The 16,267-nt window shown below is 53.9% G+C and overlaps 1 protein-coding gene across 5 annotated transcripts in view; it reads right to left on the bottom strand.

The window, feature by feature from the left end:
• The window catches only part of KIAA1671 (KIAA1671 ortholog), a 136,970-nt gene that overhangs the window by 27,545 nt on the left and 93,158 nt on the right, over nt 1-16,267 (bottom strand). Inside the window, exon 1 of one of the 5 annotated variants that reach the window (XM_058656962.1) lies at nt 14,528-15,458. The exons of the other annotated variants lie outside the window; for them this stretch is intronic. Within the exon in view, the coding sequence (XP_058512945.1) occupies nt 14,528-14,812 (285 nt within the window). The 5' untranslated portion in view covers nt 14,813-15,458. Of the gene's footprint in view, nt 1-14,527; nt 15,459-16,267 lie in introns of those variants that run through there. 5 annotated transcript variants of the gene reach the window in all.

Below are 16,267 nucleotides of genomic sequence, written 5' to 3'. Positions count from 1 at the left end.
AGAAGCTGCTGGCTCCCAGCTTTAGACCAGCCCAGCTCTGGCTGTTGCAGCCATTTGGAGAATGAACCAACAAATGGAAGATTTTTCTCTTTCTGTCTCTCCTTCTCTCTCCAATAAAGACATATCTTAAACATTTTTTTAACTTATTTGAGAGACAGAAGCACACAGAGAGAGAGAGAGCATATTTTAGAGACATCCATATGCAGGTACCTCACACATGCGAGAGATATGTATTTCCAACCATAGCCCTAATCAGAATTTTCAAATCCCCAAATCCAAACCTCGATAAAGTTGTGATGCCTCAGTTTGCTGATGGCTCCAACGCTCACAGTCCCGGTTTCACACACAGAATCATTACATATCTCGTATAAAATGACCTTCAGGCTATGTGTCTCAGTGTCTACAACTGATAAATGGATTTCATGTTGACACTTGAGTCTCTTCTGCAAGAAGCCTTATCACCTATTACACAACTATTTAACAATCTAGAAAAAAAAATCTGAACTCAGAGATGCTTCTGGCCACAAGAGCTGCAGAGGAGAAACACACATACCTATGCTATGATTTTCTCCCAGTTAGAAAGAAACTGAGGCCTAAGGCCGTGACACAACCTGCTCGTCAGCCAGCGAGTGGGCTGCAACACTCAGGTCCAAGCAGGGACTCTGCTGGCCCTCGATCCGTGCTTCAGTTTGCACACGAGCTGCTGCTGACTCTCAGCAGGATAGACAGTGGTTCCTGTTCTCACAGAGAGAGATGGAACAACCCAGCCCAAAGGAGAGGCACCCAGAAGCAGCAGGAGCAACTTAGCCTCAGCACCCACGGGCCCCGGCTGTTAAGGCCGCCTGCTTCCCTTCCTGTCTATCCTCAGGACATTTCTGCGGGCCAAGCAGCGTCCCATGCATTGGACACTTAAGGCCCCCAAGCAGTGTTCAGTGTCAAGTATGAGAGTGCATTTGGCGCGTGTCTGGCACACAGTAGGTCCGTAATGCACACATACAGCGATAGACGGGATCCAAATCTACGAATGGAAAAGCTTTGGCAACCTCCTGCAAAGGATTCCAGATGAACTCCAGGGAAGGACGTCTGGCTTCAACCCCATCCAGCTATCAAAGCAAAGATTTGTGAGCTGGGCAGAACTGTGTCAACCTCGGGGTCTAGAGGGATGGCTCGTGGGGACCAGGGGTGTGGAGACAGAGTAGGGGTACCCATGGAAATCCCAAGAGGCCTGAAGGAGACCAAGTAGGGGAGCAAGAACAAAACTGGGCAGGACCCACTGATAGGCCTCGAAATTTAATCACAAGGAACCCTGAGTCTCCTGGGGTCCTTGGCCTGGGCAGCCTGGTTCCCAGGAGGACAACACACTGCCCAACAGGGAAGTCAGGTTCATAACCCCGAACTTTTGAAATGGCTCCTAGCAAGAAAGCACAGCTATGCAAAGACCCAAATTATCCACCTAGGAGGCCCATCTAGAGGCCACCCAGCCCTGCAGGTTGGGAAGCAAGGCTAGATGGAGTGAAGCAACCATGATTTACACGTCTTGGCTACTGAGCACTGTAACTCATCATCTATTCATTTGAGAATTCAAGTAACACAGAGAAAGAGATCTTCCCATCTGCTGGTTCATTCCCTCTTAAGGTCGCAATGGCCAGGGTTGGACCAGGATCTTCTTCCAGGTCTCTCACATGGTTGCAGCAGCCCAAACACTTGGACCATCTCTGGCTGCTTTCCCATGTGTATTAGCAAGGAGCTAGACCAGAAAGTGGAGCAGCTGGGATTGCAACTGGTGCCGTGAGGGAATCTGGCAGTACAGGTAACGCCTTTACCTGCTGTGTGTGTGGGGTGTTCTACACCCACCACCACGCGGAACCCTCCCGGGCATGATCCCCCTGGCACAGATGGGCACCTGGAGGCCTGCCGGTGGAAGTCACACAGAGGTAGGGAGAGGAGCAGGGGCCTGAAGACAGACTCATTTCACTTGGGAGTGTTCTCACAGGTCAAACCCGAACCAACTGAGCTCTACAGCCAGCATGATGGACGAAGAGGCTGGGTCTGGACTACACAACTGAGAAGTGGCTGGTCAATCAGGAACCATGTCACAACTGTCTTCCACACTGTGCACAGCTGAGCACAGAGAGCTGGTAAACAGTAGGAGCTCCCTAAGTGTTGACTGGCTGACCCTGAGCCATCTCCAGGTTGAGAACTGCCTGGCTTCTGAATGCCCCACCTTGGAATTCAGGGATTCAAGCTCCAGAGAAGCCCCTGTTGCCTGACTTGCCATGTGACTCGAAGAAGGTCTCTATCCCTTCTCTCTAACATGAACCAGGTAAGGACAATCTCCATGTTGTATCTGTTCAGGCCCAGGACCTCCTGCCAAAAGAGAGGACTCCTTCCTAACTTCCGTGCCCCTCAAAGATCTGCTTGTAGGGACTCTCACTGTGCACCGAAAATCTTCCATGGACCACATTGCACACAGCACTAGAAGTTTCAGAACCTTCCAGACTCTTCCTGCCAGATGCCCGTAATGGGTGGGGGTGGGGGAGGTAGCTGTCTCAACAGCACCCCTACATTCAACCCTCACCCTCCCCAAAGCCCAAGGCAATTACCAAGAAGAAAAGAACAGCCTCCCAGCTACTAATTGAAGAATTACAGATGTCAAGTTACAGGTGTGCCCTGGGCAGGACCCAGCTGGTGAATGACAGGAATGTGGGCTGCCAGATCATTTCTGGCTTTGGTAGGAAAAAAGAAAAAGCAAATATTTGGATGTGGAGCCTGGAGACACAGTGCTGGAAACTCAGCAGAGCATGAAAGGTATTTCCGAATGCCAGGAAGTATGGGTACCCCCGTGCTCCTGTTGGACAGGTGACAACTTGTGTGACAATACAACACACCACTTCGGAAGCACGGAATGTGTGCCAAGATCAACCAGGGGCCCTGGCTAGTGTTCCTATCATTCCTACAATAACTCCATAAGCCAATACGATGTGCTGCTTTGTGCAGCTGGAGAGAATGCTCCTTTAGAGGGGAAATAGTGGGAATGAAAGACTGTGTTGCTAGAAAGTGAGCAGGATTGTGAGGCCCTACTATGAAGGCTCAGGGTCTGCTGGCTGAGGCCACATGGCTCCCCAAGGGCCTGGCAGGAACTTGAACTCATATCTCTTGGCTCCCATGCTTGATTCTGCTGGTCTATACCACTGGCTCTGAACTGAGCTTTGTCAATGTCTGGAGCTAATTCAGTTGGTAGCAGGACAGTTTCCTCCCTTGTCTGCAGTGGGCGATGGCCAAGGATGTAGCTCCCAACCCCCCCCCCGCCCCCGCCCCAGTGCACGGGACAACTCCTCACCATGGGGAAATACCAGTTTCCCCATTCCCCACCCAATGTCAAGGCTGTGTGACCTGAAACCCTGGTTTACACCATGGTGCCTTCTGGGAAGGGCACCACCAAGCTCCCTGATAGGGAGGGACAAGGAAATGAGGCACGAAGCAGAACAGGCCAGGAGTTCAGTCTTGGCTAACTATGAACTTGGTGACTCTGAGCATATCATGTCTTTGCCCCAGCTCTCAGTTTTCCCATTTGTGCAAACAAATGCCACCTCCCTCACAAGGCTGTTACAAAGACAAAGGGGACTCTCAGCTCAGTGGCTGGCATCCGGCCAGCAACTGAGCTGCGTTCTTCTTTGGGCCTACATTTCCCCATCTATAAAATGGGACGATAACATCTGCCTGGGTGTGACTCTAGCTTTCCTTCTTAGACACTGTTATAAAGATGTCACGTGTTCTTAGACACAAATCACCAGGGAAGCGGCTGCTAAGCAGAGCCTATGGGGGTGGCAGCAAACTTGGCGTGGACAACACACACACACACACACACACACACACACACACACCACTTTGAGTGAAGCTGTTCAGAGTGGGCACTGTCTTTGCTACCACAGCGTAAAGCAACCCGGCCAACCTCTCAGGGCTGTAAGAATCACAGCAGCGGCTCACAGGCACAGCTTCCAGGTTCCAGGCAATGTAGCTGGCAACCAAGGCTGGCAGCATGGAAGTCTGTCCTGGGGCTGGTGTTTGGCACTGGGAGTTAGTTAGCCTGAGATTCCCGCATCCCATGCTGGAAATCTCAGCCCCGTTCTCTCTTGATTCCAGCCTCCCGTTGTGTGCACCCTGGGAGGCAGCAGATGATGGCTCAGGTAGCTGGGTCGCTGCTGCCCACCTTGGGAAGATCCAGATGGAGCTCCCGGCTCCTGCCTTCAACTAGGCCCCAGTTCTGGCTGTTGCAGGCATTTCGGAGAGTAAATCCATAGTGGTGGGAGATAGAGCTCTTCCTTCTCTGACTTTCAAATCAAGTAAGTGACTGATCAAATGAATGTGTAAGTAAATAAGAATTAAAGACTGCGTGAAGTTCAATGCCAGGGCTCCGACTTGGAACCATGTCGGGGAGGGCGTGAGCTCAGCCGTGCATGGGACCCAGTCCCCTGCTCCACACACCTCCTCCCCTGTTTTCCTCATCAGGAAATAACACCAGAGGACACCTCACCTGTGTCTTTACAAAGAGTGCAAACAGAACTTTTCAAAACTCTGCCGTTTTGAATTTCTACTAATGACGTAGGAGTCCGGTTAGCCCTTCAAAGGAGGGGGGGTGACCTACAGGAGACTCCAGCGATCTGCAACCCATGGCTGGAAAAAAAACATTCCCACACACATGCCACACGCTCTCCTGTCCTGGTGAGTCCAGTCCTGACCATGAGTGTTTGAGGGCTTAACAAGGTGATGGCTCCCAGGGTATAAGAAACAAGATCCATGCCAGTCCCTCCGCAGCGCGGGAGCTGTTCAACCACCCCTGGAGCCCAGACCCAAAGCTGAGCTAAGCATCTTCCTTCCTGAGCAAGAAGCCACAGGCAGCAGGAGCCTCCCTTGGGCATGTCAATAGCGACTGCCATTTTCCAGGACCTGCAGGATCTCCTGAGCTCTTGTCACCTCATGTCACTCCCTGGTGAGCCCCAGCTCATTGGTGTAGGAACCAATGAGCATGGTTGCATCAGTCCAGTCTTGATGCATAACAAAACAGCCCCCAGCATGTACCATCTGATACAGTCTCTGGGGGCTCCGGCTCTAAGCCCAGGAACAAGGCTAGCACTCACACATGGGGCTGACAACAGGCTTCCGTTCCCTGCTGTCCCCTGACTATATAGACTAGGAGTCCTCATTTACACGGGGGTCTTTCTTGAAGATCATCTGAGGGTCCTCAAGACATAGCAACTGGCTTCCAGCTCAGAGTGGCTGATCCTGGGAAGGGCAAGGTGTGACCAGCAGGAAAGCTGCTCCGACCCCGCCTCTTAGAAGGACACCAGGTGTGCCTATTGGTCACACGGATCACAACGCGGCAGAGACCTGTTGTAGTCCCCTCTCTGGGGCCTGATCACACAGTGCCATAGCCTGGATATGTTTCAAGGAAGGAGGTGTAACTGGGGTCATGGCTCTAGAGTTCAAAGTCTAGGGGTTGGTTAGCAGCCCTGTGGGTTCAACCTCTGATGTGGCCTCTTTGCTGGTAGAGTCCACAGGTGGTTCAGGGCACCACAGGGAAAGAGACAGGGAGTGTGGACACATGCGGCGTGTACACCTATACATGCACCTGTATGTGTGCCTGGTCTCCCTCCCTCCTCTAATATATCTGCCAGGATTCCATCCTGGGGGGCTGCAGGCTCGGGAGCTTATCTAATCTGAATCACTGCCCACAGGCCCCACCTCCATACAAGTCGCTGGGTTAATTTTCCACTCTTTAAGCCCTGGGCAAACCGCACCCAAACTGTGGTGTTCCACCCGGGCCTCCAAGGTTATGTCTCCTACAACGCTGAGTACAGCAATCACCCCATCTCCCAACAGCCTTAACTCATCCTGGAATCAATGATCAAGTCCAAAGTTTCATTAGAGGCCTGTGGATGCCACAGAACAGTAGGCACCAGGAGCCACCCTGGAGCCTGTGCACCAGTGAGTGACTGGCCCCCTCACCTCTCACCTGCTAAACCAGTAAGAGTGATGAAGATCACCATTTGCTGAGGCCATGTGATGCGCCCCACACATAGGACATATCGACACTGCACACATAGAGAGGGGAGTAATGTCCCCAGGATTAGGAGAGGAAAGGGAAGCATGAACAAATGAAGCAACCTTTACCCACACAGCGAGTGAGAGGCCGACCAGGATTCCAACTCACAGCTCTCAGGCCCCAGGAGTCAGTCACCAGTGGTGGTGAGCTACTGCTGCAGCTGGCCTGCACCCTGCCCCAATTTCTAGGATCCAATTGGGGTTCAGGTACTACTGCAGCCATTCCTAATAATGAACCGACACAAACTGACTGTGAGATGAGTCATGTTAGAGGCGGGCATTTAGCCTAGCGGTTCCGATACCTATTAGGATGCTTGTGCCCCATCTCTGAGAGCCCGGGTTCATTCCCAACTCCTGACTCCAACTTCCTGTTGATAACGCAGACCTTGGGAGGCTGGCATGATGACCACACTCTCTGGGTTCCTGCCAGCCCCACGGGAGACCAAGATCAAGTTCTCGGCTCCCAGCTTCAGCCCCAGTCCAGCCACTGCCATCACAGGCACTTGCTGAGTGAACCAGCCTGTGAGCTCATACACAGCTCTCTCTCCTCCTCTCCCTCTCTTATTCTGTCCAGCTGTCTCTCTCTGCCTCTCAAGAAAGAAGTAAATAAGTCAATATTAAAAGCAAAGTAACAGAAGGGAGCACTGTGGGAGAATGGGTTCAGTCACTGCTTGGGAATCCCTGGCTCCTCACTTTGACCTAGCCCAGTCCTGGCTGTTGTAGGCATTTGGGGAGTGAACCAGTACATGGAAGATCTCTTTCTCTCTCTCCTCTCTCTCCCTAACTTTCAAAGAAATCTTAATAAAAGCAAAGTCATACTCCCAAACACATGAAGCTCATTTGCCAGTGACTGTCCCCAGTGCTTTGGGCTTGCTGTGTCACCGCACCTGCGTGGTGAAAAGAACAGTCATCCACTGCCAGCTCTTTGCAGCTCTGTGTTCAGCGACTGCCAGTTTGCACTTGTCCGCAACAACGGTATTTGCAGCGCGGGAATGGGTGCCCATCAAGGCCTCCTCCCCACCCCCCACCCAAGACCTGGCTTTAAACATTTACCAGCTCACCCCCGAGGCTCCCCTGTAACAGACCGTCTCTCTTGCAGAGGCATGTCTGGGTTCACTCCCCACTACAGACCCTGTTCTCTCCATGACATCCCTGTGACAGGGTCAGGACACACTTCCTGCCTGGAATTTCTGACTTCCTGATGAGGAAGTAGGAGAGATCTTTGAGCAAAACATCTGAGATCTACAAACACGGGGAGAGGCAGAGAAAGTGAGAGTATCCCAGGGGTGTGCCCACACATGGAAGGAAGTGAGTCACAGGGGCTGGCCAGCAGGCAGAGACCCTGAGCTCCTGGCCCCTCAAGGCTTGCCCTGATGATGACCCTCAGCAAATGACCCAAATATCCAGCCATTTGTGGATAATAAACCACAGAACATGCCCGCACCGAGCCACCCACGGTATGGGCCTTATAAGCGCTTAATACTAAGGATGCACGGAACTACCTAGAAAGTTCCAAAGGCTACAAAGTGAAAAGAAGGTTGACATTTCATCTCAGAAGAGTAGGGGGAAAAAAAGTAGGGAAACGCATTGAATGTCAAGAACGGTCTTTGCGTTCTTCACTTTTTTTCTAGATTTTTCCAAATGTTAAGGTGAACACGTCCCACTCTTGGAGCTGGGGGAGGAGAAAGATCAGCTTGTATCAAAGCAAGCAGACTGACCCGGGAGCACAACCGAATCTTTCCTTTGTCCTGGCTCCTTCCCATGTCACTGCAGGTCTCTCCCAAAGGCACCTGCCCCGGGACTCAGCCTTTGGCCCAGTTGGAGACATAAAGGAACCATTGTTTGTTGGTGGGTGACATCATTGGGCCTCCAAGCAGGGTAGAAAGGAGATCTGAAATTGAGGCCTGCCCCAAAGAACGCAGCCTGCTGGGGGGGGGGGGGGGGGCGGAGAGGGAGGGCCGAGGTGACGTCATGCTGGCCGTCAGGGATGAGCTCAGGGCCAACGCCCAGCTCTGCCACCACCCCAAGGTGTAGCCTGGAGGCCAGGGCACCCAGTGGTTCTGTGAACATGTGGTAGCTGTCAGCCCTCAGTCTGGATGGCTGGCAGGTGACAGAAGGGCTAAGGCAGCTGGCCCCAGATCCTCCAAAGCCCCAGTCTTCTAAAAATCTATTGGAAAGGTAGAGCGACAGAAAGATACGGGGAGAGTCTGGTTCACTCCCCCAAATAGCTGTGAGGGCCAGGGCTGGGTCAGACCAAAGCCAAGAGCCTGGAACTCCATTTGGTTGTTCCATATGGGTAGGAGAAGCCAACGAACACTGTCGGTGTAGGTGCATTCGCAGGGAGCTGGGTTGCAGCAGTGCAGTGAGGTTTGGCAGCACTGCTCTAGGGGATGCCAGGTTCTCACGGAACGGAATAATCCGCTGCATCACACACGTGTGCGTACACACACAGACACACGCACACACACACACCCCTCAGCAGAAATTGAAGAACCTGTGCCTAGCAAACAGGAGCTTAGCACATGGTGGCTACAGCTGTTACTCTACTGTTCTCTGCGGACACATAATGGCACATACATGGTGACATCTTTTCCTCACTCACACCCACCCACCACTGAAATCTAACACCCAGGGCCCCCCAGGTCTGGCTCCTGCCTACCTCCCCAAACTCCTCTTCTGCCCCGTGCCACTCAAGTGCTTGGCCACAGCCACCCCAGCCTCCTTGCTCTTCCCCAGATGCAAGCACAGCCCTGCCCCTTGGCTACAACTTGGTTTCCCTGCGGCATGGATGTGCTTTTCCAATGCTCATTCCCTCATTCCTTCCAGTCTCTGCTCCAATTTCACCTCCTGGGAATATCTCCCTCACTACTTTTCCTAAAATCCGCTTCTGCTGGACCCCAGGCCCTGCTGAATTTTGCTTTGGAACTGTAACCATGATCTGAGAGTCTCTTGCTCATTGGTTAGTTCACTGATTTGGTGAAGGTCTCCCTGTTTCTGCTTGCCCTGTAAAGGCAGATACTGTCCCATCCTCCACCAGGCACAGCACCCGGTGCAGAGGAGGTAGTGCTGGATAGAAAATTCTTTCAAAGTTAAGTTATTTGAAAGGCAAACAGATGGAAGGAGAGAGAGCTCCCATCTCCTGGCTCACTTCCCAAATGGCCCATTAACAGTTAGAGTTGGGCCAGGTCAAACCTGGGAACCAGAAATTCAATCCAGGTCTCCCACATTCGGGAGTGGTGTGGGGAGCAGAGCTCCCATGACCCAAGTCATCAGCTGCACAGTAGCAGGTGCGCATTAGCAGGAAGTGGAAATCAGTAACAGAACTGGGACTTCCACAGGGACTTCTGAAACGAGACGCAGACATCCCAAACAGCAACTTCACTGCTGCATCAGACGCTCACTTGCTTTAAAGGAATACCTGGGAAGCAGGGAAAGGAAATGGAAGCCAAGAGGGTGCAGAGGGTTGAACAGAGATGAATGCATGAGTGTTTACAAACCCTCAGAACACGTGAATGTGGCTTTACTAGCAAAGAGGTCTTTCCAGGGCAAGCATTTAACCTGGGAGTTGGATGCCCATATCCCCTACCTCCACTCCTGACTCCAGCTGCCTGCTCATGCAGGCCCTGGCAGGCGACAGCAGAGGGATCAAGAAGCTGGGTTCCTGCCATCCACGAGGGATGGACTGGACTGGATTCCTGGCTCCCGACTTCAACCTAGATCCAGTCCCAGATGATGTGGGCATTTGGGGAGTGGACCAATGGATAGAAATACATTCTCTCACCCTCTCTCTAATTCATCCATAAATACTTGTTAAGGAGGAGGGGGCGGAAATTATCTTTGTAGATGAAATTAAGGAGTACTAGGTGAGATCACTCTTGGGTTAAGTGGGCCCCAAGAAGAGAGATGGTGTGAGAACAGAGGTAGGGACTGCAAGGATGTGGCCAAGAGCCAAACAAAGGAGCCCATAGAAGCTGGAGGAGGCCAGGAAGGAGCCTTCCGAGTGGAGCCCAACACCCTGGGCTTGGACTCGGAGCCCCTGGCACCATAGGAGATAATTCCTATAGTCTTAACTCCCAGGTCAGGGGTCCTCTGTTAGGGCAGCCATGGGACACTTGTGCCAGGAAAGTGTCAACTGAAGCGAGGTCATAATGGAGCTTCTATAGATACAGGGGTCATTAACACCCCAAATTCTCACCACTTGCTCTAAAAGAAAAAAGTGTGGATTGAGAGGCAGGGATGAAGCCCAGCCTGGCTGAATAATTTGTGCATCCAGAAGTGATGCAGAACCGAGTTCTCATGCTCAGCCAAGAACAGGATGCTCAATTCAGGCGGCCGGCGCTGAAACAATGAGTCCCCAGAACAGTCCATGGTCATGGTCCTTGCAAGCAAGGGTAACACACGCTAGGGTAGCAGCCTCACGCGTCCCAGCCAATCTGTGGGCCCAGGTCTATGACTACACCTCTCTGTGCCTTGGGAAACAGGGCAACTGGCACCCCCTTGGCAGCACGTTGGAGGGGACCAGTTCCTGGACTCTGCTGGAACCCCTTGCCCTCGCTTCTTAGTAGGGGTCAGGAAGTAGTTACTGCACCTGACAAACAACAACCACAGCCACCCTCTGTACCCGCCAGTTTTGTGCCTGCAGATTCAACCGATGGCACATCAAAGAAACATACTAAATCATCTAAAGATGATTTCAAATTGACAGGAGGGCGTACGTGGGTCAGAGACAATTGCCACACTGTCTTGTGAAAGGGACTTAAGCAGTCACGGGTTTGTTGTCCACACGGGGCCTGAAGCCAGCCCTACAAAGGCACAGAGAGCTAACTTACACAGTGGTGGTTCTTGAACTTGGACAGTGGGCAGGGCCAGGTTTTGCCTCCAAAGACACCCTGGATGACATCAGGGGATACTGTCTTATGTTACACACGTGAGGGTGTCACTGGCACCTGCTGGATAGAGAATCGGGATCATCCTACAATGCACGGAGCAGCCCCCCTGCCTCCACCCATTCACTGCGACAAGCAGCCCCCTGGTCTGAGAGGTCAGCCACATTGAAGCCTAGAAACTGCTTCATGGCCACAGTCTGAGCTGCAGCTGGGCACTGACAGGCTGGGACAGTCCCTCATCCTATACCCCATGCATCACATGGTTACACATGGTCGAATGCTGTCTACTCCATGAGAGGGCAGCTCTGAGATGGCTGTCTGATTTGCAGCCGCTTGCTCTGTGTCTGTCTGTACTGTACTGGGTACTCAATAAGCAGCGAGTGAAAAGGCTGAGTGGGCATGCGGTTCAGCACTGGAGACGCCAGACAAGACAGCCGCATCTGGCATCGAAGTTCCTGGCTTTGAGATCCAGCCCGGACTCCGAGAAGCAGCAGGTGACAGCTCAAGTGCATGGCTTGCTGACACTCAGGCAGGAGACCCAGATGGAGTTCCCAGGGCCCGGTTTTGGCCTGGCCCAGCCCTGGCTGTTTTGGGCGTTTGGGAGCTTCTGTTTATCTCTCTGTGCCTCTCAACCTTTCAAATTGTATATAGTGAGTAAATGAGTGTGGTTACCCAATCAGAGATTTCCTGCTGAGCCTGGAGCCTGGCGCACAATCGGCACTCACTATACATCCACCAGGCCCTTTCTTTCCTGTCTTGCTTGAGTCTCGCTCACATTCACAGAGGTTAAACCTTCCACACCCACCCCTGAATGCTCACGAAACACCTGCTGTATGTCAAGGCTGACTGATGTCTCTGAGTGGACACTGTCCCAGTAAACACCCCACCAGACAAGTTCCATCAAATGTCCATTGTACAGATGAATACACTGAGGCTGAAAGAGTCGTTGGAGCTTGCCCAGGGTCACTTGGCCAGCACCTGGTGGTAGAGCCAAGCACCGTACCCAAAGTCCATCAGATTCCAAAGCCCTGTTTGCGCAGCCTCTGTGGCCTCCCCGAGACCCCTCACTTCCTGCTTTTATTCCAACTTGGCCCTGGCGGTATGGCCATTGTTCCTGGGTTCTGGAACTTTCTGTCTGGCACCTCACAGGGTGGAGGTCCAACTAGTTGGCTTGGCTGGACGTAGCATGTCCTAGGCTCCTGTTGCACCCACATGCCTCTTCCGGCCTTTGTGACTTAGAGACAAAGCATTTGTTTTCTCTCTTTTTCCCCCCAGCTTTGCTTCCTGGATGTGAAGGCAGGCCATTAGCAAATGCTCTGAGGCCAGCTTTAGCAAACACTGCAGGGCACGCCTCTTGGAGTACACCCCTGCATAGATCTTTCTGAGGCAGTACAAGCCCTGGGCACAATGGAGGATTACTCAGATACATCACACCCAGGCACAAGTAGGAAAGACTGCATGCCTGCCCCCACCTGCCAGCTCCTACCAGATTCTGCTTTTCATCCCCAGCCACCCAAAGGATCCTCCCTGAAGACAAATAATTGGGTGAAGCCGCAGAGAGTCGCAGGAGGAGTGTGTGGCTTTTCTGGTTCATAGGATATCTTAAAAGGCATGGCTCGGGGGGGAGAGGTTTGCGTGCTAAAAGAGCACATGTGGAAGACACACAAACTACACATGTCCCCTCTCCCCGCATTAGTGTACTTGCTGTGCCCACTTCACAGAGAAGGAAAAGTGAGGTGCAGGAAGGAAAAGAGCTGGGGTTGACTCCTCTGTAAGGGTGCAAACTTCCCCAAGCCAACTCTACTCTCTTGGGACCATCTCGGCACCTTCAGGGAGAGGCAGTGACTGAGGGAAACTGTGTGGGGTGCCCCCTCGACCTCCTGGCACACCCTTGTTCCTCTCCATTTCCCAGAGGCATAAGGACCAGGTGAGGCTGCAGAGCCAGCTCACAGCAAGCCCAACTCAGGGTCTTCTTGTCAGCACCAGTGGCGCCCAGCCCTGCCCTGGAGAAAACGTTCAAGTTCAGGTCTGCCCACCAGGCACTCACCCTGTGAGATGTGCCACAGTGCAACAGCACATGGCATTCATTCGGGCACTGAATCAGCTGGGGAGGCTGGTGATGCCGGTGGCAACAATGGGTGACACAGGCCAGTGAGGTCCAGGAGTGAATGCGGCCAGCGCCCCAGTATCACAGCACCCAAGGGTGGTGGTGGGAGTGGTTGTGAGTGGGGCCTGCATGGCCCAGACACCATGTTCCTTGTAACAATGTCACCCACAAAAGTAACATTAAGACTGAGCAAAGCACATACACGCAGAAAAACAGGCAGAGAAGAGGAGACGAAGGAAGAAGAATTCATTGCTTGGGCCAAGTCCTACTTTCCAGAGGGTGAGCTGGCAGTGGGAGGCAGAGAGGGGAGGCCCTTCCTCATAGAGTCACGCCCCTGCCCCCTAATTTGTCCAGGGACACAGACAGTGGAGACCCAGGAGAAACAGAGACATCCTACAGAAAAGACAAATGCCACACTCATGACCGTGGCTTCTAGCTTGGGTCTTTGCTCTAGCTGCTGTGTAACCCCAAAGGGAGTCATTGCACCTCTCTGGGCCAGCCAAGAATGGGAGGATCTTTGCCCCTGGAGGAGCATGGCATGTTCTTGGTGACCCTCCCATGTCCAGAAGGCCAGCTCAGGGCTTCTTCCCTCGGTGTCAGGTCCCTTAATGGCCTCTACACTTGGGGCCAGAATGAACCCAAAGAAAGAGCTAGTGGGGTTTGAGCAGAGGCTCCCTGATCCGGGCCCATAACAGAGGGGCTGAACACGCCAAGTCCTCTTCAGGTTCACCCCTGGGGCATCTCCAAAGCTAACAGACAGTGCTGGCAGAAGCATTTGCCAGGAGCTGGCCTGCACAGAAATCCCGGCCCCCAACTGCCTTTGCCCTCACTGCGCATCCTCTAGCAAGTATCTTTCCCTCTCTGGGCCCAGCCCTCCTCCCAATCAGCCGAATCTAGATCGATTTTTTTTTAACCCTTAGCTGAACTCATAAACTCCTCCAGAGCCTGCCTCAGTGAGATGTGGGTAATGCCAGACCCCAACCATTCACACCAAGAGAGCCAGCCAGGCAAAGCCACCTACCACGATGGACTCCCACGTCCCTCCCCCGCTTCCTCTGGTAAGCACTCGAGAACCTCTCTCGCCTTGGCTCAGTGACAAACTCCACATGCACACGCAGGGACACTGGGGCATCCCGGGAGAGGAGCTCAGACGAAGCAGGTGCCGACTAATCCTCCCTAAAAATAGGGAGCAGCAGCGAGCATTTGTGCCGGCTTTCTGGGGGTGGGGCGGGGGCGCACTGAGAGAGAAAAGGATCAAGGGGCAGCAGCCTTGACCCCAGAGACGCCCCCCCTCCGGCCCCCAAATCCACACTCCGTCTGGCTGTACAAGAGGCAGAGTCGTCGTGCTACCCTCGCCAGCACCGAGAACAGGAAGTGCCAGGGCTGGGAGAAGCCACTGGCCCTTGTATTTTAAGAAACACGACAAGCTTACAACGTCTGGCGACTCCGAGTCTTGCTGCCTCTTCCGCAGGGAGGAAAACCTCTGCTGGCTGCGGGCAGAAAAACGTCGGAAGGATTCCCGGCTCCGGGAAGCCAGGTGTCGGAAGGAGGAAGTACGTTTGAAGGGGGTCCGGCTGGGGGGCTCTCCGCTCGTCCGTTCGTGGCCCACCGTGGCAGTCACTAAATGCAGGGCGTCCTGGAAGGACCTTCTCATGGTGCCTATCCATTGGGTCATGTGGGTTTGGGCCACGGTAAGTTTGTCTCCCAAGTAATCCATGGGGCCAGCCAGGAGGAGGAGGAGGCAGGCAGAGGCGAGAGAAGGGAGGAAAAGAAGGTCCCTTTTAACTCGTAGGAGTTCTAGGTTGGCCTCGTTCAGCCCAAGCAAGGGTGAGTAAACATCACAGCGCCGCCGACAGCCTGCAGTGGCAGCGTGTCCAGATCTCACTGGAAACTCAGAAGCGACAGCAGTGGAGTGCGGGGTTGGGAGTCCACCCCTCTGGAGTTGTAAACATGCTGGGCAGGCGGTCCAGTTTCCAGCTCCCACGGAGCGCTCGCCAGGCTGGATCGGTGGTGCACTTGCAGGGATCAGCAGCTACACAAGGCTCCCAGTAGGCGGGTGTGACAATCCCAGGGAGGCGGTGACCGCGGGCTCCCTTGGCCTCACTTTCCTGATTCAGGTAGGTGGCCCCCCGGAACCTGCACTGGAAGGTCCCAGGGGTGGGCAGGCCGCCCCCTCTGCCGATGTCCCCAGCTGGGCCCCCTCCGCTCACCTGAGCTTGTGGCTGGAACCTGTCTGATGGCAGGCAGCTGGCCCGTGTCCGAGGCAGCAGCCAGCAGGGCCCCTGGATCCCCTGGCTGAACAGCCCGGGATGACATCAGCACCCTGTCTTAGCGAGGGGCTTCAGCTGCCCAGGAATGCGGGAGGGGCCTAGGCGGGCGGCAGCGGCAGCGGCAGCGTGAGGTGGCCGCCCAGGGAGCTGACGTCTGCCCCCATTTTTTTACCTCTCCCAAGTCCCAACTCGCTCAGTGTCCCTCAGGGCTGACAGTGACTTCACGTGCCCAGCAGGCTCTCTGGCCCTGTGCCCTCCCCCACGGGAGTACACGGAAATGCAAGGGCATGTGTGCGTGTGTGTGTGTGTGTGTGTGTGTGTGTGCAGTAGGTGCATGGAGGCCCTGTGATCTGGGCAACCCGGTGGGGGCGGGGGGCAGGGGAAAAGGCTGGGAGAATTGGGCAACGGCTGATGCCCTCGAGGGTCCTGGGCAGCTTCCTGGGACCCGGGCCCAGCTGTCAGTCTCACTCCCTCTCACGGCCTCTTCCTGCCAGCTTCCCTGCCTCGCCTGGCCCCTCCCTTTGCCTGTGTCTCAATTTCTATTTGCTCCTCTCTCTGTCTCCTCCTCTCTCTTTCCCCTCCCCAGCCTTCTCTCTCCCACCCTCCCAGGAAGGCAACACCAAGCCAGGTGACACAGCTCCCAAGATCCTCCTACCCCAGCAGCGTCGTGGTGGTGGGGTGTTCAGGGGGAGGAGTACTGAGTTTCAGTAGAGGCCACGTTGCCATGGCAACCCTGGGGCACAGCATCTACCCCATCCTGGGCAAGCAGGGAAGCAAGGGGAATGATTCACAGGTTTACAAGGGGATTACGTGAGTGTATTGGGTTTTAACCCTTACAGAGCTGGAATATATGGGGTGGGAGTGGGGGTGGGTGGAGGGAACAACAAGATGGCAGCACCCCA

The sequence above is a fragment of the Ochotona princeps genome, chromosome 29 (genome assembly GCF_030435755.1).
Source record: "Ochotona princeps isolate mOchPri1 chromosome 29, mOchPri1.hap1, whole genome shotgun sequence".
Classification (NCBI taxonomy): Eukaryota; Metazoa; Chordata; class Mammalia; order Lagomorpha; family Ochotonidae; genus Ochotona; species Ochotona princeps.
Note: the sequence above shows the minus strand (reverse complement) of the source record. Positions and strands in the feature narration are given on the sequence as shown.